Source organism: Telopea speciosissima, chromosome 7, assembly GCF_018873765.1.
Source record: "Telopea speciosissima isolate NSW1024214 ecotype Mountain lineage chromosome 7, Tspe_v1, whole genome shotgun sequence".
Lineage (NCBI taxonomy): Eukaryota > Viridiplantae > Streptophyta > Magnoliopsida > Proteales > Proteaceae > Telopea > Telopea speciosissima.
In genome coordinates this window covers 56,618,018-56,640,518 of record NC_057922.1, presented here as the reverse complement: position 1 = coordinate 56,640,518, position 22,501 = coordinate 56,618,018, and the positions used below count along the sequence as shown (strand labels likewise).

At 39.2% G+C, this 22,501-nt stretch overlaps 2 protein-coding genes across 3 annotated transcripts in view; both read right to left on the bottom strand.

The window, feature by feature from the left end:
• Positions 1-966: 966 nt before the first annotated feature.
• LOC122669250 (plant UBX domain-containing protein 10-like) lies at positions 967-3,355 on the bottom strand. The gene is made up of 4 exons (XM_043865972.1): positions 2,750-3,355; positions 1,976-2,152; positions 1,344-1,553; positions 967-1,250 (listed from the first exon to the last, which is right to left on the bottom strand). Exons 1-4 carry the CDS (start codon positions 3,353-3,355, stop codon positions 1,023-1,025), a joined length of 1,221 nt encoding a protein of 406 aa, XP_043721907.1. The 3' UTR covers positions 967-1,022.
• A 4,342-nt stretch (positions 3,356-7,697) lies between these two features.
• Positions 7,698-22,501, bottom strand: part of LOC122669973 (kelch domain-containing protein 3-like) — a 38,114-nt gene continuing 23,310 nt past the window's right edge. Inside the window, exons 6-11 of one of the 2 annotated variants that reach the window (XM_043866893.1) lie at positions 19,454-19,615; positions 19,141-19,362; positions 9,594-9,777; positions 9,386-9,482; positions 7,973-8,060; positions 7,698-7,720 (exon numbers count right to left, since the gene is read on the bottom strand). In XM_043866893.1, the coding sequence (XP_043722828.1) occupies positions 7,974-8,060; positions 9,386-9,482; positions 9,594-9,777; positions 19,141-19,362; positions 19,454-19,615 (752 nt within the window). In that variant the 3' untranslated portion in view covers positions 7,698-7,720; position 7,973. Of the gene's footprint in view, positions 7,721-7,953; positions 8,061-9,385; positions 9,483-9,593; positions 9,778-19,140; positions 19,363-19,453; positions 19,616-22,501 lie in introns of those variants that run through there. The other variant, XM_043866894.1, reaches the window with a different exon arrangement.

Genomic DNA, 22,501 nt, shown 5'->3' with positions numbered 1-22,501 from the left:
TTGGCCACACTCCCAAAGAGAAATCTTTTTCCCATGATTATTTCATGTACAAAGTAGTGGTAGAGGAGGAGTCCAATGAGTTGAGTTGTAATCTATATAATCTATCATCACTCATGTAACCTATTCAAGGCAATTACATTCAATAACAAACTCTTTTGTTACCACTCACCATAAGAGTCTAAACTTTTTTTTTTTTTTTTTTTTTTGTCTATCCTACTCAAGGGCCCATAGGCCAACTACAAGCTAAGGGGAAGGCTAAGACAAGCCCACAATCTACAACTAAGGGGGTGGGGGGGAGGGGGGAGGGGGGAGGGGAGAGAGGGGTGCCTTTTATTGGCACAATATGCAATCCAGGAGAGTCGATCCCTTGACCTCCTGGGGGGCATGCACTCAACTTGCAATGCCTCCAACCAACCGAGCTAGCGGTTGTTTGCTAAGAGTGGAAACTTGCTCTTATACCAAATTGATGCAGCTCAAAAAGAAATGGAGAAGAAGGGGAATTACTGATAAGATAGAAAATGAAGAAAAGTGCGAGATGACTCTTGACAACAAAGGTCAGAGATGACCGCTTAACTCAAGGGTTAGAGAGAAATACTTAACCCTAGGTCTATTTGGCCTCACCATGACACATTCACAAGTTCCAAAAATACAAATTATCAAAAAAAAAAATTTAATGAATAAAAATATATTAAAGGAAAAAACAGATTACCGAAGAAAACACACAAGTTCCAAAAATACAAATAATCAATTTTTTTAGTGAAAGAAAAATATATTAAGGAAAAAGAGCAGATTACACCACACACAGAAAATTTCCAAAAATACAAATTATCAATTTTTTTCAGGTAAAATGTTTATTTTGTTTACACGTCTAGACAGGTCTAGCACTCTAACCCACACTTTGAATTCCTGCTTTCTTTGGACTCCATCACTGGGAAGAAAAATCACAATCTACGGAGAACTTTTACAACCGTTCCAAATTCCTACCAGAGATTTCTCCTTTCTGTTGGGTGTGAGAAGTGAGTTCAAAGAAGCTCCAAAAACAGGGTAGCCCTAGGATGAAAACCAGCTTCTTTTAAAGTCATCCCCATCTGTTGGAAACCATAAACTTTTCTTGGGAAGCTTGATATCAATCTATAACTTCCTATGCCAGGCAAAGCTTGTGAATCTATGTACGTGTATATAGACTGGATCTTGTCTGTGCACAAGAAGCTCTGCTCTCTTCTTTCCCCGTTTGGAAATCTTATTAGTATCTACCCGGAAGAATTGTTTGGTTTGTGAGTCTTTAATTTGGAAAAACTATCAAATCAGAACAATTTGCATGGCCATAACATCAAAATTAGTACCTTGGTAACTAGTGATTGCGGTGGATCCTTTCCACTAATGAGGATTTCCTTTGGTTGCGTTTCTTTGCCCTTCTCCACTTTACCTATTTGTTGCTTGGTAGTGGAACTGCCTTGGAACCCGTCATTTTTGGCCTTACCCTTTGCTTCTGTAGGCTTTTGGTTTGACTCTTTTTCTTGTGCAAGCACCTCTCTGCTGCTTCTATCCTTTTCCTAAATATACAGAGCAAGCAAGTTGGATTTGAGCATCTGAGACGCACTTTTTGGTATACATTCTTGTAATGCATTTTAAGTCAGATTTCACATTCTTTGATGATAAAAACAGTTGTTCCCTTAAGAATGCGAAACCGAGACCTAGAATACATTCCAAGAATGCACTTTTTGGTATACATTCTTGTAATGTATTTTAGGTTGATTTCACATTTTTGGATGATAAAAACGGTTGTTCGCCTAAGAATGCAAAATCAACCCAGAATACATTCTAAGAATGCATACCAAACATAGCCTTAATTTGCATCCTTCGGGCCTTCCTATGGCCCTGTGCGCGGGTACCCCCAACTGCATGATTCATGTTAGGTCTGTCAAAAGTATAAAAACTTTTCCACACAGCCCTAACACCCTACTGTAATACGCACCTGATCTCTCCGAAGTGATGCAAGATATGCTGCATCTTGTTCTTCCCGCAGCCTATGATCAGCCTGTCTCTTCTCTGCTAGCTGCTTTGCGCCTGGGCCACCGAAGGCTGACCCTTGTTCCTCCATCACCCTCTGTAGAATCTCCACTAACTCATCAGGGGAGACGGGTCCTTCAATCTAAACAGACAAACAGTACGCATACATGTACAGTGAGAAAGCGATCATCCGACCAAGACCGGTAAGGCTTCAGCAGCAATTAGATAAGCCATTATTTCTACATTCAGGATGTTAAGTTGAGATTCCGAGTGTGCGTGCAGGCATCTTTCCCCTCAAGAGGGTGTTATGTGCATAATGAGATTTGATCTAGTTTATGAGCCTTAAATTGGGTCAGCCTAGTATGAGATAGGTTAAATGACTTAATTAACGGGTTTCATCAACTCTAAATCTTTTAACGTATTGATCAAATACCTAACAAAAAATTTGAAAGCATATATAAAAATTACAGATGGTCGTCCCTGTTTTAGTGCTCAACACAGATCCTCTATAGTACAGCTGCCCGTGGCGGCCTGTGCGGTGCAGACTGTGCCGCGTGCGCAATGATCACCTTTCCCCCTCTCAGGCAAGGCATTTGGGCAGGGGTAAGACGGTCTTTGTGTACACGGCTCAGTCTGAGCCGCTCAGGCCGCTACGAGCAGCGCACCGTGGAGGATCTGGTTCACCTGATTAAATCCAGATGACTAGATCTAAATTATATGCCATATGTTGATCAAGTACCTGTTGCAGGACAAGTATATTATCAGCAGAGGCAGGGGCTACAATGGCACAGAATGGGAAGCCGGCCACTCGCAACACTGTAGCCATCTGTAAACCCTCTCCCCTGCTTGCAAGTGCACCCCACGAAACAAAATTTGCATCAAGAAATTGTACCACCAGCTCTGACCCAAGAGTACCTCCACAAAAGGAAGGCGTAAAAGGGTGAGTTGGAGAGTGGAGATACATGAACATCAACTTGCGCTCATCTTGTGCTATTTTTAGAGCCTCAGCAAAACGGCAAGCATAGAAGAAGGGATGTGACAAACCATACTGCTCCTCAAAGCTGGCTAAGAAACCCCATTCCTCAGGAATAACTGATGGCTCTCTTACTGCCTCATGTTGCCACTGAAAGTTCTCTTCCTGATCCTGATGATCTCTCCTACTACTTGGTTGGGGTGATAATGGTGCCACAGCACCTCCCATTATACTTATACCATGTTCAATGGCTCTAGAGAACCCTCCCATAATGCTCCGTGGAAGGTTTACCATCCTTCGCGCAAGATCATTGCAAGTATTAGCAGCTCCTCTTGCAGCTCTCGCGTGTTCTCTCGGCATCAAGAAAGACATTGCTGAACCTAACCTCTAAACTGAATTAAGACAGATGGGAAACGAACTACTATATTTAACTCCCCAAAAATATGTAAGTTAGGTCCTTGATAATATTAAGTGATTAGTGAGACTTCACAAAAATCAACCGAAAGAAAAGAATCAAAACATCCTTGAGAAACGAGCTTTCTTTTTTGGATGTGGGTCCTCTTTAGACATCAGTATATGTCCTCCATTAACGCTCAGCTTTGCTTTTCTCGTTTCTGAACTTTTCCCCTCTTTATTAATTGAAAAGCTACTCGGGATTCGAAAATGAATAAAATGGACGGATGAAAGTGTCCCTCTACTATAAGGCTGGCAGTCAAAGTAATGAGATCTTAAGGGGTATTTTAAAGGAAAAATTACTTGATTAGTTACTTTTGGGTTTTCATTTACAAAACTGTCCCCCCTACAATTGAGTTAACAAAAATATATAAAAACAAGTAAAGGTTTATAAAATCGGACAAAATAATGTCTTTCCCTCCCAAAATTATTTTTTTAGATATTTTTATTTCTGCCATTGCCTTCTCGCCCAAGCATCCTCCATTCCCTGCAACCCACCCCTGTCCCCCCGCCTCCGTCATTCTCTGCTATCCAAACCCGCTCCTCCCTTCCCTTCCCTATGATTACCCAAAATGCCTAGGCGAGAAGGCAATGGTAGGAGTAAAAATATCTAAAAAAGTAAGGGAGGGAGAGACTATTTTGTCCAGTTTTGTAAACCTTAACTTGTTTTTGTCTATTTTTGTTAATTCAAACATAAAGTGGATAGTTTTGAAAATAAAAACCCAAAAGTAGCTAATCATATAATTTTTTCAAAAAAAAAAAACTAAAATCTAGAAAGATATCTATGAACCCAAAGGAAAAAATAATTATTCCATTTTTTTTCTGCTAACTTTGTAGCAGGAACATTCCTGCTATGAGCATAACAACAATACTTTATTCTATATTTTTTTTATTACAAGCCTACGTAGCAATAATGTTATTGCCCCTTGGCATGTGGCAGACAGTTTTTCCAAAATGAACTATGATTGCGCATCTAATTCATTCTTATTGATTTGGGAATCAGAAAATCCCGAAAATTTTTAGGATACTCCCAAGAAAAAGATAAAGAGTGTTGACTGTCATCCATGGATGTAGTTCACGGGGTTGTTGGCTTTGGAGTTTGGAAATCAGTACTGTTACCGATATCGGTCATTTTGATCTAATGTTGGATCAAAATTTCATTTTTTATAAAATAATGAGTACAAAGTTTTCCTTCACCCATACTCCGTAGAGGACGGTTCACCCAACATCTTAAGGTTCATAACCCCTCATAGGGTTTTTGTATGTTCCAAAATACCCTCTTGATACTCATTTGTGTTCTTTCTCACCTCTTGGTGAATAGAATTCCATTCACCGTTTGGTGAATAGAATTCCATTCACCGTGGGTGGAGGAAAACTTGATCTGAATAATTATATTTGTATCATATTCGTTTATCTATATCGATCAAGTGTCGATATTGGTTTGATAACAATGGATATTGATACAAATCAATCGATACGATTTAAAATTGGACACCGATACTTAAAATTGTGCTCTCATTGGCTCCTGCCTTTCTTAAATTTTTATTGAGAAAAAAAATGCTACCTGATCGTGTGCCTTGCTTAGCTTCCATGCCTAGACACACAACCTGTCTTATCCGTCTCAAAATGATTGCATTGCCCCCATTTAAAGGCGGATATCTCAGACAACCAGAGCGGTTTGTGTGTGTAGATGTGGAGCCACACAAGGCACACTACCGGGTTGGGTTCTATTTCTCTTTCTTAGTTTTTGCATTTTCAGAAAACTTCACTCTCTCCTCCTAAACTTTGCTCCTGATTTCAGATTCTCTCTTTTTTCGGTTTGTCCAATAAAGTAATGGGGCCTAGATTTTTTGAATCACCTCTCATTATGTATATCTGACCGTGATTAGCGTGATGAAGGGTATTTTCCACGTTATAAAATAGGAAGTAAGTCAACGATGTCAAAACAACCTCATATCACCAGTAATTCTTCGTTCTACAGGGTGTAACTGTGTAAGGAAACTTGATCTTGATCAAGGTAAAAAAGAATAATAAAAAAAACTCCCCATTTTTTTTCAGTAAATGCAAACCACCCCGAATCCTCTTGTTCTTCACTTTCCTTCTCTTATAGGGTAGGAGTTTTCTGTGTACATGGTGATACACCATATTTTATCCACCCAATCCTAGGATGACATCTGGAAGCGTGAAGCCCAGGAAACACATTCCATTCAAGATTCGCATATCACGTGCACGGCGGTTAAATTAGTATAACCACGTCAGCATAGACGGTTAAGGAAAATCCTAAAGGCATTACGAATGGTAACTATAATCCATGTATAAAAAGATTCCTAACTGAGAACAACTCAATCTCTTGACAATGAATGAAACCTATGGGGAAGATCTTTGTAAAGGGGCTTGGGATGAAACTTGTATAAATAGAGGCCATTGAGCCCAGCTTAGGGGGATCAATCGATTGAGAAATCAAGACAGTTTCAAGAGAGTTCTTCGTTTCCCATTTTTAGTTTCAGTGTGGTAGAGAGGGAAACCTCATAGCTAGGCAAGCATCTTTCTTTGCGCTACATTTTGGTGCCGTCTGTGGGAAAGAAGAACGAGAGACCTGCAAAGATCCCACGATTACCAACACTCGCAACCAGTCGAAGATTTCAAAGGCCGCTACCACTACTACCGCGGCCACCGCACGTGCCACTACTCAAGAAGGTGCACCGGATGGACCTTCTGGCTCTCACACCTGACAGGACGATGTAATCATAGAAGAGGACGATTCCCAAAAGGAAGATTCTCAACCAAGACTCCTTGGAGATCCGCCACGGTATGTGACGGTGGAGCAATTCGAAGCAATGCAAACCCAATGGCAGGAACAGATGAACCAGATTATGGAGATACTGTGTAACATCCTACTAGTAATCCCACCGCCATCTCCGGACCCGTCTCAGGCGAAAGGGAGAACCCATTCCCCAGAACACAGTGAAAATCGTAGCAATGCAAACAATGTTCAGGGAAAGGATAAAGAAACTCTGAGAGATAACAGGAGACAAGAATCTAAGATGACCAAGGCGGAACAAGCCTTGAATGACAAAGTGATGGAGCTGCAAGAGCAGATCCAAGAAGTTCTGAAGGGAAAGAATCACGCTCCAAGCCACGACTTCCAATTCACCACCGATCTCGCCTTCACTGACGTGATGAAACTTTGCTTTTCTCATTTCTGAACGTTTCCTCTTTTATTAATTGAAAAGCTACTCAGGATTCGAAAATGAAGAAAATGTACGAATGAAATTTTGCTAACTATCAAAGTTACAAGTTACAGGAACATTCCTGCCACATGACTCACAGCCAAATAAACAGAATCTAAAAAGGTATTTTCGAAAACATATAAATCTAGAAAAATATTTGTGAACAAAGGACCAAAGAGGAAGTGAATTATTCCATTTTTTTTTATCAAAAACAAATTATTCTATTTTTTTTTTTGCTGCAAGCCTGGGTAACAATAATGTTCCTACACCTAGGCATGTAGCAGAAAAAGTTTTTACAAAAGGGACTATTATTGCGCATCTAATTCATTCTTATCGATTTGGGATTTTCTAGGATTAAATTCCGGTGTGGTACTCACGTCTGTTCTCAATTTCTAGAATTGTTTACAAAACAATTTTTTTGAAAAAATCCACCAAAAACCAAAGTACTTGTGATCTGGATCGATTGGCCGATCCGGATCCAGATCCGATACCAATTCCAGTCCCAGGATCAGCCAAGGATTGATATCGACCTCAATGGATACCATGCCGATCCGATACCGATACCAATACCTCAATCCATGAGTTCAGCACATGCAATGAAAGATACAAGAAATAACTTTTCAATATGTAACTGATTCCACGAGTTCAATGCACCTCAAAAATGTCGTCATGAAGTTACCTACTACATACAAACTGATCTTGGATATAGGCTGGAGCATTTGAAGGTTACAGTTCACATCCTCCTGATGCATCATCCTCATTCTACTAGAGTTCTTGGGTCTATGTCAATTAAAGGACTAAAAAAACATGAAGTCTTCAGTAGAATAAATAGTTGATGCAGTCATCAGTCCAATCCAGATCAGGCCTTGATCAACCATCCTACGATTATGATTCACTCCGTTTATCAATTGCCATGTTCACGAGTCTTCAAAAGGATTCACTCGCAATTGCCATGTTTATGAGTATTCAAAAGGATTCACTCGCATTCTGCTTTAAATTGATGTAGGAAGATAGACACTGTTCAAGGGGTGATGCTGCCCGGCTGCCTTGCCAACTGGTAGAGCCAAGTAGGTTAATATTTCAAAAATCTTAAATTACATTAATGAATAAAGGCAAGATAAACACTAGAAAAAGCAATCATAAAATAACAAGGTTAGTCAGGGTAATGTTCAATCTTCAGACTGGGGTTAAAGACATGAGAGGTTGCTCCACTAGTCAGATCTAACCTTAGTTTCACATACATGGATGGATAAAAAATAGGCAAGCATGTGTAGATACATAAGAGATGAAATGTTATAGTCCGTACCTTAGTCTCGATTCAATGGATGATTTTTGTCACCTTCTTTCACGTTTGAAAGAGTTGCCTTTGATGTTTCTGAATTTTTATGTACCTGCTGAAAACACCCACTTAAGCAAAAAAGATCTTAATTATACAATATAGCATCACTTGGGAGATCAGCCCTCAACATTAACCTTGGTTAGAACAATTAAGTTGAGGTCATAGACAAGGTTTTAACTCTTAAGTGGAGCGATCTGAATTACACAGTGAACCTTGATAACAAGTTGAAATAAATGATAGATGACCTACATGTCTTTGGATCAGTCAGCTTCTGACTGCTGTTACTATAAATAAATAATACGATCTCTTCAAGTAGAGATTACAGCAAGCTTCAGTGCAAAACCATGGTGTTTCCCTGATTTCCTTTGGTCAACAGACTGTTCAATCCAGGAAAAATATGTCTTTCAGGCGATAGGATTCAACTCCGGCCTTGGTAATCCAAGGACTTTTCTCAAAATTGATGAAACAAAGATTGAAGACTGAAACAACTTTCAAGTCGCAACAAAATATTTTCGTTTCACTGAACGATGAACAGTACATCATAAAAACCTCCTAAGAGGATTTACGAAAGAACAAAACTACCCTACTTTTACTTTACTCCTACTCCTAAGAAAAGATAAAATTGCAAGAGTTCATTGATGTGTTTGATGCCCTCTTGTCTCTTTTTCCTTCCTTCTATACATAGTTGGTTATAACCTACCCAAGGTCCAAGGTGCTTCCAACTTTTGCAACCGTCCAAGTTTATCTAGGCAAAGTGGACTGCACCAATCATGCTCCAAGCCCTGTCCAAATAGAACCAGCCTCGGTACCCACTTGACCCGAAAATAGTTTCTATTCTATTTTAGCCAAAAATAGTGTATAAAAACATGGTCATAATGCTACTTCTATTTCTCACCCTCCCAAAAAAAAAATGCTGCTTGTATTATGACATGTATTATAACTACTATACTGTCCAACTTGGCAATTTGTAAGTCACTATAACAACATTCTCAAAATTTCTAACTATACGCAGCACAACATGTTTCAGAGAGTTCAAGCATAGAAGTCGGATAGATTCAAGAGTCTTGGAATTGTAAAGACTCAAGACATGATTATGGTAGACTGCAATCTACTGAAGCAAATAGATGGATCCATTAATGTTGGAACCAGCAACTTCCAGCAAGCCATGGTTACAGTATGTTGCTAGGTAGGGATTAAAGTAAGCTTTAGACTCTAGTCACCAATCTATAGAACTACTAAAAGAAGCAGCTGAAGGGACCTCCCAGGAGGAAAAGAGGGAGTGTAAGACAAATCATATGGGCTTGGGAAACTTCAACAAGCCTTATATTGTTCAATAAACAAACAAGAGCCGTTTCCAATTGGAATTCATAAATTCCTTACATGGACATCATTGCCGGGCCTGCAATATACTGCTTCCTGTTTGATTACATAGCCATCACTCAACTTAGCACCACCAGTCTCCAAGGCCATCCTTTTCCTGATGTGCATGTAGAACAACCATTTGAAGCAATTTTTGCAAATTTAAAAATAAAAACAACTGATCGCAATTGAAACTATAAAAAAACAATCAAAACAACCATATCCTCACCTACTCTGGTAGTCATCAGCTACTTGGGAAAAGCTTGGTGGGTAAGAGAATATTAACCCTCGAAGCAGCTTCCCATCAATAATAGTTTCAATTTTATATCCATAGCAGAAAGTTTCAGTAACCTTGGCTTCAAATATCTTCTCTTGAGAAGACTCTAATTCATCGGACGAAAGATTATGTTTGCCTGAATCATAATACAACTCATCAGGTACAGAGCTTAGGATATAATTCTCTCAAGATATAGGCTGAAAAAAGTTTAGGAACACTAAGGTCAACAATCTAAACTTTGCACAGCACTCCTAAAAATTCAATGGACTAGCTCCTAAATAGATTGGGACCAGACAACAATGGTTTAAAATTTCTTAATTGACCTACACATTCCATTACCTGTTTTGAATCAAGAAATTTATCACACAAGTCATTGCTACAAGACCCAAATGAGCAGTGGAACCAAACAACCACCGAAGTCCCACAATTAACGGTTCAAACACCCACCCACACACACAAGCACTGGTATGAATAAACCAACCTGTCTCATAAAGTAGAATGAATTGGCAGTCTGTCCCCTTAAACATAGGGGATGCCAGGGGCATAGCCATGCCCTTGCGCTCCTCTGATCAGGTCCATTGAAAGAGAGAACTGGTACCCGAGTGAATAAAGGCCTTGGGAGCCGTATTCTGCGAAAGGGAAAATCATTTTGATTTTGAAAACCTGAACTGAACGTCACAATGGAAGCCATACGTGGGGCGCAAGGAGCTTGTTCCCTGTCGTGATGTGATCCCACTCATCATTAAAAGAGGGACTGACGTAGATCAAAGCACGAAGAACAGGACCAAACAGATTTCAGAAAAGTTACTATTCACGAGTTAATGCTCATGTGAACAGTATCCGAGTTACTGTTCATGTGAACAATGGTATGGGCCCCATGTGGACAGCTGGTGTGGAGATTAAATGCTGGATGTTAGTGGAACATTCTATTAGAGGCTACTATTAATTTAGTTTCTATTTCTGTAATAGCTTCTTAGGCTCTCTTTGGTATGATTTCTATTTGTATTTATCTGACTTATTTCTATTTTTACAGGTGTTTGGTATAGTTTATGAACCTTATTTTTATTTATTATAAATTAAAAATTACAAATAGGTGAAGAGCTATTTGTAATTTATGGCCACAAACCATTTATATTGATTTGTGCGCCAAGTCTTAAATGATCACGTGTAGAAATGACTCAAAATAGAGGGTAAAAAGGTCATTTCAATTCTATTTTATAAATCCGCAAGTTGATCCATGCTTCACTGTATTTCTTCCCCAGAAAAGTTCTCTCTCTGACGGGTGTGTTTTCAAATACATTCGAACTGCAAATTTCTGAGGATAGCAGGCATACTTGTGTTTTTGAAAGACAATGTGAACGATGAGACGAAGATGCAGATGTGCATCATACTCAGTGAAGATAACGCAGAAACTCGTCGATCCACAAAAGGGTTCAGTGTTCAGGCTCCAGTTGCCGCCGGTAGAGCTTACTTGGGTCCCGTTCTTACTTCTTACCCCCCCCCTGTGATCTCGGTGATGGCTGAGTTCAGGATTGCATTCCCTCTAATCCCTCGTTCTATTTGTCAGAGAATCCTTCATTTTTTCTTTGAATACATTGGTAGTTTTACTGTTTGCAATTAATTTCTATGTTTGGTCACTTGGGGAGAAATGGGTAAGTGCTACGCTAGTCTCTCTTTCATTTCTGTTTCCGGAGCTCTAATTATTGGCTGAACTGAACGAGTATCAACTATCAAGGCCCACCATTAACGACTCACTCCAACGGCAGTCAAGAGGACAAGTCACCATCATCCCTAGATCACTTTGCAACTGTGGAGTCAACAAGATTGACGTTATTAGAACCAACCGTTCTAATCAACCAATTGTTCGATGAAATGTCTCAACAATGGTTGGTGTTGTGAACTGCAATCATGTGTGCCTATTGTAGAAATTGTTTTGAGAAATAAGAAAGCCAAACATATTTTTTTATTTTATAAACAATTTTATATAAGAGTAACCAAACAGGATCTATTTTTTTGTCACATTGTTTTGTAAATTATTTTCAATAAGTAAGAAAGAAATGCAAATACAAATCATACCAAAGAGAGCTTTAGGTATTACGTCTATAGCTATCTAGTAGTTTCCAATTTTGTTTCTTTATGTTTTAGTATCCATGTTTCTTTAGAAGGCTGGATTCTATAATGCCTTAATAGTTTCTATTTTCAGTTTTAGAAGGTAGACTTTCGGTTTAATGTAATTGCTTGGGAAACAAGCTATTAGTTTCTTCCTTTAATGTAATTTTTTGTTTTTGGTAAGTTATAGCTATATAATGTAATGGATCTGCTGGTCCTCACACACGATTTGAATGAAAAGAAAAAAAGAGTTGTTTTTACAACCATGTTGTTGTGAGAGAGTGGTGAAATGCCATTGGTGAGAGGCCATGGGTGAGAAACCCATCCCTATCCTTTCTTCCCTTCTTCTATCTATCGATTTCTTCTTCTCTATTTTCTGTTTTATTCTTAGTTTCTATTTTATTTTATGAGCTCCTATTACAGTGAAAGAACCTTAAGTCAAGGTCATTGTTGCAGTAATCCCAGCACCATGCAACATCAAGGAAAAACCTGTTCCTACTATCGAAGGTACTGTTGAAGAAGCAATTGAGGTGACTGAGAACCACCAGGAAGAATCACCCGATGAGATCAACATTGTACTAGAGTTTGAAGAGGTGGAGATCGAGAATATGACAGAAGAAATTTTAGGGGATATGATGGTCAATGACAAATCTGCTATTAAAGTTGATCATGTCAAGTACATTATGCCGCCTGAATTTTTTGAAGAACAAGAGCCACGACTACAACACTTCATTCCTAACTTCAAGGAGCTACTAGAATACTTTTTTGGTCAAAAACTAGGTGACCACCATGCCAAGATTGTCCCTAAACTATACAAAACTCGAGGTTGAATTTTTTTTTTAAGACGGGGCGAGTTGATGTAGATCAAAGCATGAAGAAGAACAGTACCAAAACAGAATTCAGAAAAAAAGTTATTGTTCACGATTTACTGTTCACATGAATAGTGGTATGGGTCCCATATGGACAGCTGGTGTGAAGATTAGCTGCTGGATGTTGGTGGAATATTTTATTAGAAGTTGCTATTAATTTAGTTTCTATTTCTGTAATAGTTTCTTAGTTATTAAGTCTATAGCTATCTAGTAGTTTCGAATTTTGTTTCTTTTTGTTTTTTTTGTTATCCATGTTTGTTTAGAAGGCTGGATTCTATAAAGCCTTAAAAATTTTTATTTTCAGCTTTTAGAAGGTAGACTTTCTGTTTTATGCAATTTCTTGGGAAACAAGCTACTAGTTTCTTCCTTCGCTGTAATTTTTTTATTTGTAGTAAGTTATAGCGATATAATGTAATGGATCTGCTGGTACACACAATTTGAATGAAAAGAAAAAGAAAACAAAAGTTGTTTTGACAACCATGTTGCTATGAGAGAGTATGGTGATGCAGGGCATCCACCAGCCAATAGGACAGCACGCCTATTCTCCAAAACATACTTACTCCCAAACTCAGCCCATAAATCTCGGCCTAGGCTGGCCAAGGCATTTCCATGGAACAAGAACTCGGCGAAATCTCGCTAAAAACTCACTTTTTTGAGATGTCGAGACGAGATATAGGGCGAAACACATGGTTTACAAAATCTCGGCCGATGTTTCAACCGAGATCTCACCTAACCCCCTTATATATATATTTCACCAACTCAGACTGAAAACAATTATCTAAAATTTTTAAACTCTCTAATGAAGGATGACCCAAACGACAATGAATTTGGTGAGGAAGCGCCACACTCGAACATGCCACAGCTGATGTGTCTTCAACTAGATATAACCCCCTAGATTCACGGCCTCTACCAATTGTCTTCTTCGACTTTAGATCCTAAAACACACAATAGCCAGGGAAAAAGGTAACAGAACAATTATAAGTTTTGGTGAACTTCTGAATAGACAATAAATTAAAAGGAAATTTAGGCAAATAAGAGACAGAAGACAATGACAAACAAGGGTAACATGCACAGTGCCTATACCCCGAACTTTTGCTAAAGACCCATCAGCTAACACAACATTCGAAGAGGACTCATGAAATGAAGAAAAAATACCTGAAACCCTAGTCATATGATCTGAAGCACCTGAATCAATGATCTAGGGATGATAAGTGGACGAAAGACACACAGTAGCATTACCTGTCTAAACAAGTGTAGCAGCGGAGAACTGAGATGACTGAGAATTCTGAGATGACTGGGAATTTTGAATTGAGTAAAGCACTCATACTCTTCATCAGACATCTTCATTGTCCTACCCTCAGACTGTGGAGATGAAGCAACAACAAAATCACTACTAGCTGAATTGGCAAAATGAGCTGGTTTACCATGAAGTTTCCAACACAAATGTTGGATGTGACCAGGCTTGCCGCAATGATGGCAAGTTTTCACTACCCCTGAAGCCTCTGAAGTAGTCTGAGTACCAGACACTGGGCCCTTACCAGCCCCATGACCACGACCAGCACCACCAATCCCAACACTGCCCCCACGGTTAGGGGTGAAAGACATCAAGGCTGAAGTTTACACAGGAGTGGTAGCATGTGAATTCTCACGTGAGACACGTAGAACTCGAGAAAAAGTCTCTGAAAGAGTGGCCACTTTATCGCCACCAAGAATCTGCGAACAGACTGCATCAAATTCTTTACCCAGACCACCTAAAAATCCCGTGATTGCGAGTTTCTCTCGCTGATTTTGCATCTGCTACACGTCAGAAGTAATAGGAAGTAAGGAATTCAGTTCCTCATACATCCTCTTGAAGTCTCCAAATACTGAGCCAAAGAACGACCCTTCCGGTCTACCCGATATAAATCCTGAGAAAGCTCATAAATCCGAGAAAGATTGTTCTGTCTAGAATACAGAACATTCAGATAATCCCACAGTTCCTTTACAGTATCGATATGGGTCATCAGGTCAACAATATGGTGATCCATACAATTTAACATCTGTCCTAAAATTCGAGCATCCACCACTGTCCATGAAGCATCAGTATCATCCTTGGTCTGTGTCAAGTGCTTCTCATGACCACGACGAGTTAAAACCAGCCCAACAATTTTCTTCCATTGTTGAAAATTGTTGGCACCTTCCAACTTCTTTTCTACTAACTTGTTGGAAGAAATTTCAGTAACTGATTTATTATCACCCATTGATCCAAACAATCAGTCCAAATCAGATGCAGGATATGTCCAGAAAATTGATCCAAAAATTCGATGCAGAATGTCCAGAAAATAGATGCAGAAGCTGCCCAGAAAATAGATGCAGAATCCGCCCAGAAAATCGATCCAAAAACTGATCGATATAATTGCCCCGAACAATCAACAACACATTCCTGACTTAAGCTAGAAGCCGCAACCTTCTACTCCATAAATTAATCACCAGAAAAAGAGAGACCTAGTTCTCAATTCCGAAGCATGAACTAATCTCTAAAAACCTCCAAAATACAGCATAGGGTGCTGCACCCCTTTAAACGAATAACGAAAGAAGTCGCAAACCACCAACCAGAGATGAGTCCACCAATATTGGTTGAAACCTTGAGAAAGAGGAGAACAAGATGCTAGGGAATATATAGCAGCCCTAAGGATCTTGCTCTGATACCATGTAAAACTATAAAAGAAGAAAAAGAAGGAATAGAGGGAGGAAGAAGAAGAAGATACGTTGCAACTCTTGGGAGTCACAACCGTGAGGTTGGGACTCCCCATCGATTCCAATATATAATAGGGAAAACCCCAAAAACATAAAAAACAATAAAAGGACAGAAATACCCCCATAGAGAAATCGTGATTAGTATTAGCACTAATCACGATTTCCCTTCCCCTCTCTACATCGAGACTTCTAACACCTTGGAACACAAAAAGACATACTAAAAACTAGGAGATACTCTAGTGGCTTCCTAGCAAGGCCACTAGATGCACATCAGCAAAACTGCAGGGTCAGAAATGCCCTAGCCAGCCTAGGCCGTGCCTTCAGCCCATAAATCTCGGCCTAGACCTCATCAGAAGAGTAAGCACACGGAGTGCAAATAACATCTCATTTGGGAGATCATATAGTGTGGCAATATCTCAATTGCCAAAGTTGATTCCACAGATAACTTGTCTGATGCTATGACGAGGGGGCTCACACCAGTGGTGTTCAATAAGCATGTTGAGAACATGGGTGTTAGAGTAGTTGGACATTAGCTTCGATGTATAAGTGGGAGAATGTTGGATATTTTTACATTGGATGTGTGTCTATCAAACCCAGTTTAATGAGATTAAATTAATTAATTATAGTTTAATATTATGTGCTTGTTATAATTGATCTTTTATATGTAATTGCACATTCATACCATTCACTTATTCTCAACTATGGACAGAATTGGGCACTCTATTCTAAGGTTGCCACGTTGTATAACAACGATTGGAATAGAAATATAGATGTAGGCACTTATATGTGTTGAGCACTGATCCATGGAAATTCATAAATGGTTCACCGTTAGTTGTGCTTGGCAATAGGAATTTCTAGTATTTTCTTTTTCCTATACCTAAGAGGCACTTATTGTTGCATTCATGAATTGTGTCTGTGATGTGCCAATGGTTGATGTCTACCGATAGGACTGACTACACACCAGCTGCTCGGCGTACAGTATATAAGTGTGGATAGGGGTGACAACATCCAAGTGAGAGAGTTATCAGATTGTGACTGATCAAAATCCAGGGCCTGGTAGTTTTTTTGTTAAGTGTTTACAAAAATTTATTTTATTTTATTATTATATTAAATAATATTATTTGGAGAGTGTTTTCAAATGTTTTTGGGTCCAATCACCAGTCTTGACACTCCCATTTTGCTGAACAGTGGATTAGGGTTTTATGTTGGTGATTTTATTCCATGTCTGCAAAGTCAATTGTGGATGTTAGTAGTGTAGGGAGAGAAAGTGTAATGAAAATTTCTACCACAGAGGGTTTTTAGGTTATGCCCGTTGTAGTGTTCTCCTTAAGTGCTTATAACTTATAAGAACAACTTAAAGGCTACCCTTTACGATCGCACCACTTGGGTTGTTCGTGTCCGTTATTATGGCTGAAACCCTAGTTAGCATAATCACATCATACAATTGTCTCAAAAAACTTGAGAAAGCAAGAGAGAGTCTCTTCATCTTCAAGCTTGGGATTCATCCATTAGAGAAGGTGCATTCTACGAAGATCATCATCAAATGTTGCATTCCTTTGAAGGAACATGTCATTTGTATGTTCTAGAAAACCACAAATCCTCAATTATTAGTTTTAATGGATGTGTTCATTGAGATGTTTTGCTGGAGGTTTTTTTTTTTTTTTTTTTGGGGGGGGGGGGGTAATGTATGCTATGTCGATTCACTTCCGCCACGACCATCAGCTATAAATGAAACAGCACAAGGAGATCCATACTGGATGGGACCAACATTTGATGACTCCTGCAGTCCTGCTAATCTTCATCATCAAATGTATAACCATATAATATGATTACCAACCACTTAATACACATCATATTCTTTAATTGGTTATAAATTAATCACCCTTAAGAAAAGTAAATAAATCTTACAAATAAATTTTGATAGAGACATGATAGAATTGATGTTTAGCACAGACCAGCTCAGATAGGACCAAACAAGTGCTGTTTTCCATCCCCTAAAACTGTAAAGTTCATCCAAAACATTGAGTACAAGGAACAGTAACAAGTAGGAACTCGGTCATGAATGCTGGTTACACTATCAGAATGAACCACCAATATTTCTCACAAGCCCCATCCAATGTAAATGCAAACAGGTTCATGAGTAGCATCATTTATTCAGATGGTGAAGACCTCTTGCCACCATAGTTCAAAAAGTCGCCGAAATCTTGGCGAAATTTCATAATTTCGCTAACTTCAACATGGCCGAGACAAAACAAGTGGCAAAACCCAGAATCGATACTGTTTCAGTCGGAATTTTTGTGCATCTTCGAAATTTCAGTCATTTCATTCATGTCTACATGGTAGACAAAATGCAATGCTTCGGCAAAATTTCAGTCATTTTGGCCGTTCCACCTCCCTCCAAATGGCCTACCAAAACTCAAGGCAAAAAAAAATGTATTTTTTTTGGTGCATTTCTGTCTAACCAAAATGGCCAACTGAAACAAGTTTTAGGACTATGCTTGACATTCACTGGGTGCTTTCAAAACAAAACTTGAGTTTTGGAGCTTCAAGGCAAGTAAGTTTTCTACATAGGTCATTTGTCATTGTGAAATAATTTGGGGAAAAGAATGAAACCGACACTAATATGGAATGTTAGTAGTCAGAGATCAGATGAGTATTTGTGAAAATAAATAATAACCTTTAAAACATACAAAAGTTATCCTGAAAATTATTAACTTCACACAGATGAAATTATCTATTTTCATTGCGATAAAGAGTCTTATCAAAAACCAGGTCGAGCAAAAGAGAAAACCTGAAATGATTAGCCAGCATCTATGCTATGCAAAATTATAGAAGTTTATGGAAAAACATATGAGATGCATGGAAATCTGGAGATGAGTACATCCTTACTATATTCTATGTGTGGTGTTTCATGGAAAGAAATATAAGATGCGTGGAAATCGGGTGATGAACACATTACACATCCTCACTACTTTCTATGTAGGGTGTCCCATGATTTCCTGTTCTATTTCTCCAATCCCTTTTCCTTTTTTTTTTTTTTCTTTTTTTTTTATTTTTTATTATTATTTTTTTTTTTATTCTTCAAAAGTTTCAAAATTTTACATTGTCTTCTCGTATTGGCTGTGGTTTTTCTTTTTAGAAAAATCAGAACACAATCATACTTTTCCCTAATATATTGGTCCTGGCACTATAATTTAAAATAACACATGGTAATCTAAGAAATTGTGTGAACCAGGAAAGTATACATAGGAATTAAATATGCCCCACATTTATTTCAAATGCTAAGGCACAAAGAAATGCAACATTTCTTGAAGATTAACTAAATAATAAATTAACATAAGATAAAATATAAGAACAGTCATATAAAGGGTCATTACTTGCTGTGATGTTTGCCAATGAATTACCCACCCAAAGAAGATTCTAAGCATCTAATTATGCTTAGTGAGATTATCAATATTATGTGCATTTTGCTTACAGCAGATGGGGAGAGAAAAACAGAATTTCAGTCCTCACATATCATCAGCCACCAAGTTTAATGTTTTGAACTTTGTAGCCACGTGTTACATCTCATAAGACCAATTTGTAAAGTCAACCGAATTTGCAAAAACTTACAACAAAGAGACATAGAGGAGAAAATCCAAGCTAAGTGTTTAAGTAGATACACTATGACCTGTCATTGGTATCAAGATGCCCCCCACCTCACACCCCAAAACATTGAAAAAGAAGTAAGTCAAGTAAATTGTCTTGTAACAAAGATAGGATATGATATGAGTGAACCAGCTTACTTGCTTGACCATAAATTGGCACCGGTGCTTGCAATTGCATTGGGATCGGCATTGGTACAGGCATGGGTCGGTGCAGATCAGGCATTGTCCCATATTGAGAAACGTCTTTATCATTAGTTGGTTGGCTTATTGGAAGATGTTCTTGACACTTCCTTTTCAATTCTTTCTTGAGAGAGAGCTTCTCTTGCTTCTGTCCATTTCGCCCATTTTCCATTGAAATTTCTATTGATAGATACAATAGTAACACATAATTCAAGATTTTCGTTATATGAATTAAAATACACTAGAAACAGATATATGAGAAATGGTGAACCTGTGTGTAAATAATAAATATCATCCAGGGCCTCGAGATCCTGATTGCAACCACCTATAAACACAAGAATACCCTTTTGTGGATCCAAACAATCTCCAGCAACAGAAAATCTGGCAGTAGGCCCCACGCCGGCAGCCATCACATTGGTCCAAACCCCAGTATCTATTTGAACATTATACAAAGCAAGGCAAAAATTAATTATCATTAGGAGCATTGGCAAGGTATACTCAACTTCGGAGATCCAGACTAAATTCACACAAATGGAAATGGAATATAGGATAATTTATCATGAAAAAATGTTGAAAAGACAATACCGATGCCAACATCATTTTGATGACATCCACTCCTCAACTTAGGAGATTCAGATTTTAAGATGAAATTTCAAAACAATTAAAAACAGTGATGAGAAAAATAAATGCACTGCACCTATTCCCAAGCAACTTTCCCACCAGCGGATCATTCTCAAGAACAACATAAAACACTCTCAGATCTTGTAAATGAAGAGACCAATTTGAATATCTATCACACAAAGTATTAAATCAATTTGGTATTTGGATCCAAGAGAAGGGAAGCAAATGGATTCAATCTAACAACATAGTAGACTTCAGAACCCATCCACAAGCATAACCTTAGGAGCTCAAAGCCTCAAACCAGCAGCAGGAGATCTTTCATAGCTCCCAAAATAAATACCATACCAGTCCCAATAACTATCAAAACTAGGTCTTCCCTAGTACTCCAAACCTAAAAGTTTGATTCCAATCCAATGTTTGGATATGGAGATATAGATGGAAGAATCAAAATAGAAACTAAATTCTAGAATTAGAAACAAGGCTATAACTTTAGATACACACTATCCCCACTCCACTTCTATTACTTTGATCTCCCGTACCACAGTTTAAAGTCATCCAACACCTTAGCTTTTTCACTATTGTAATATGGGTTCAAGGGTAAAATTGTCATAGAGGTAATATTGTCCTTATACCTATTCCAGAATGTTCCTTCTCATATTATAAATAAAGATGGTTGTAGTCACACTGACTAAGCCAATATTCATGGATTTCAACATGGTATCAGAGCCAAATCATTCGAGAATATGTGGGGCATAATTTTTCTTTCTTTTCTCTCTCTCTCTCTCTCTCTCTCTCTCTCTCTCCTCTTCGTGATCTCGCCCTAGCAGCACCACCGCCCCACCCACCACTCGACTTCCGCCAGCCTCCACTTTTCCGCTACCACCGCCAGTCTCCGCCAACCCTCCGTCAGCCTCCGCAAACTCCACCAACCTCCGCCAGCCTTCCGCCTCCCTTCCAGCCCTCTCGCCCTTCCTCTCTTTCTCGCGGGAGCTCTCGTATCCTTTGTCACCTTCTCTTTTCCACCCTTGGTGGTGCTCCTTACGAACGGATAAGAGCGGTAAGCAAGTCAGCAATTCATAAGTAGTTTGTTATTAAATCACGCTAACAAAAGTATGAAACAAACAATGAAGCAAGCACTTTCCCCTCTTTTTTGTAATAAAGAAAATCGAGTTATAGGTACAGATGAAGCAGTTGAAATTGTCCCTACTCCTGCTTGCTTTGCTTCCGCTGAACTATAGGGGAAACCCCGGGGGAAAATCCACCACTATGGGAGTAGTTACCCCTATGGGATGGCCCACTATGGGAAAACCCCAACTAATAGGAACCTAGGAAGACTAGGTTGTTTCGTCGTTGGACCTGTCCGGCTAACGTTCATATGTCCCTAAAGCCCTAAGTTGACTCCCACCAAGGGCTGTTTCTGCCTCCCTATGCATTCAAATTTTTTGGGGGTAATTTTATTTCTTTGTTCTTGAGGTTTTTTTTTCACCAACCCCCATGCCTGACAATTTTGAGATTACATCAGCTTCCTCTGGCCCAGATGGCACGTCGCAACGTGACTTTCTTCCCTTTCCAACCAACTCCATTAAATTAAATGGAAGCAACTATCTATTGTGGTCTCGCTTCTGGTTGTTTGCTATTGGTTCCCGAGGTCTCTCTGGATACATCTCCAGGACAACTATCAAGCCTACCGAGGCTGGTCTTGCCCAAGATAGGTGGATGAATTTTAATTTCTTGGTCATGTCTTATCTGCTTAATTCCATGGACCAAGAGATTGTCGAACGCTACCTTCTTCTTGATACGGCTGCCAAGATCTGGAAAACAGCCCAAGACACCTACTCTCAGGTAGGGAATGCCGCCCAGTGTTATGAACTCCGGCAAAAAATCCACTCGACAAAGCAGTTGGAGTTGTCTCTTTCCCAGTATTATAACAAGATGTGCACTATGTGGCAGCAATTGGATTTTTTGGGGACTTTCATTGCTACCTGTGATGTTATGCCACGGCTTACCGGAAGTGGGAAGATGGCTTACGGGTTTTTTATTTTTTGGCTGGTCTCAATATTGAGTTTAACCAGATCCGGGCAACCATATTGAATCATGATCCTCTCCCTACTCTTGAGCAGGCTTATGTGATTCTTGCGGCGGAAGATAGTCGCCGGACCGCCATGGCCATGGTTAATCCCGTCAATCAAGAGAGATCGGCTCTCCTTTTTAGGTCTCAGAGGACTTCCCATGGGAATTCCTCCCACAGCTCTAGTAGTGATCGTGTGCCTGGAGATCGTCCCCCTATTAAATGTGATCACTGTGGGAAGGAGTGGCATACCAAAGACCAATGCTGGAAGCTTCATGGTCGCCTTGCAGATACCCGTGGGCGGGGGAAGGGTGGATCCAATCATTCCAACAATGTCCAGGCAAACCAGGCATCTACTAAAGAGCAGCCTCCTGATCACTCTCTTTCTTAGATTGTGGAGGAACTTCAACATCTCAGGAATATGATAACATGTGTGGATACCTCTTCATCTGGTTCTCCTTCTTTGGCTGCTTCAACTGTTTCCCTGCCATCCGACTCTGCTACCACTCATTCTACAAGTATTTCATTTGGTGGGAATTGCACCTCGGTCATACCCGACTCTTGGGTCATTGATTCTGGTGCAACCGACCATATGACAGGTTCTTCCTCCCTTTTTTTCAAATATTCTCC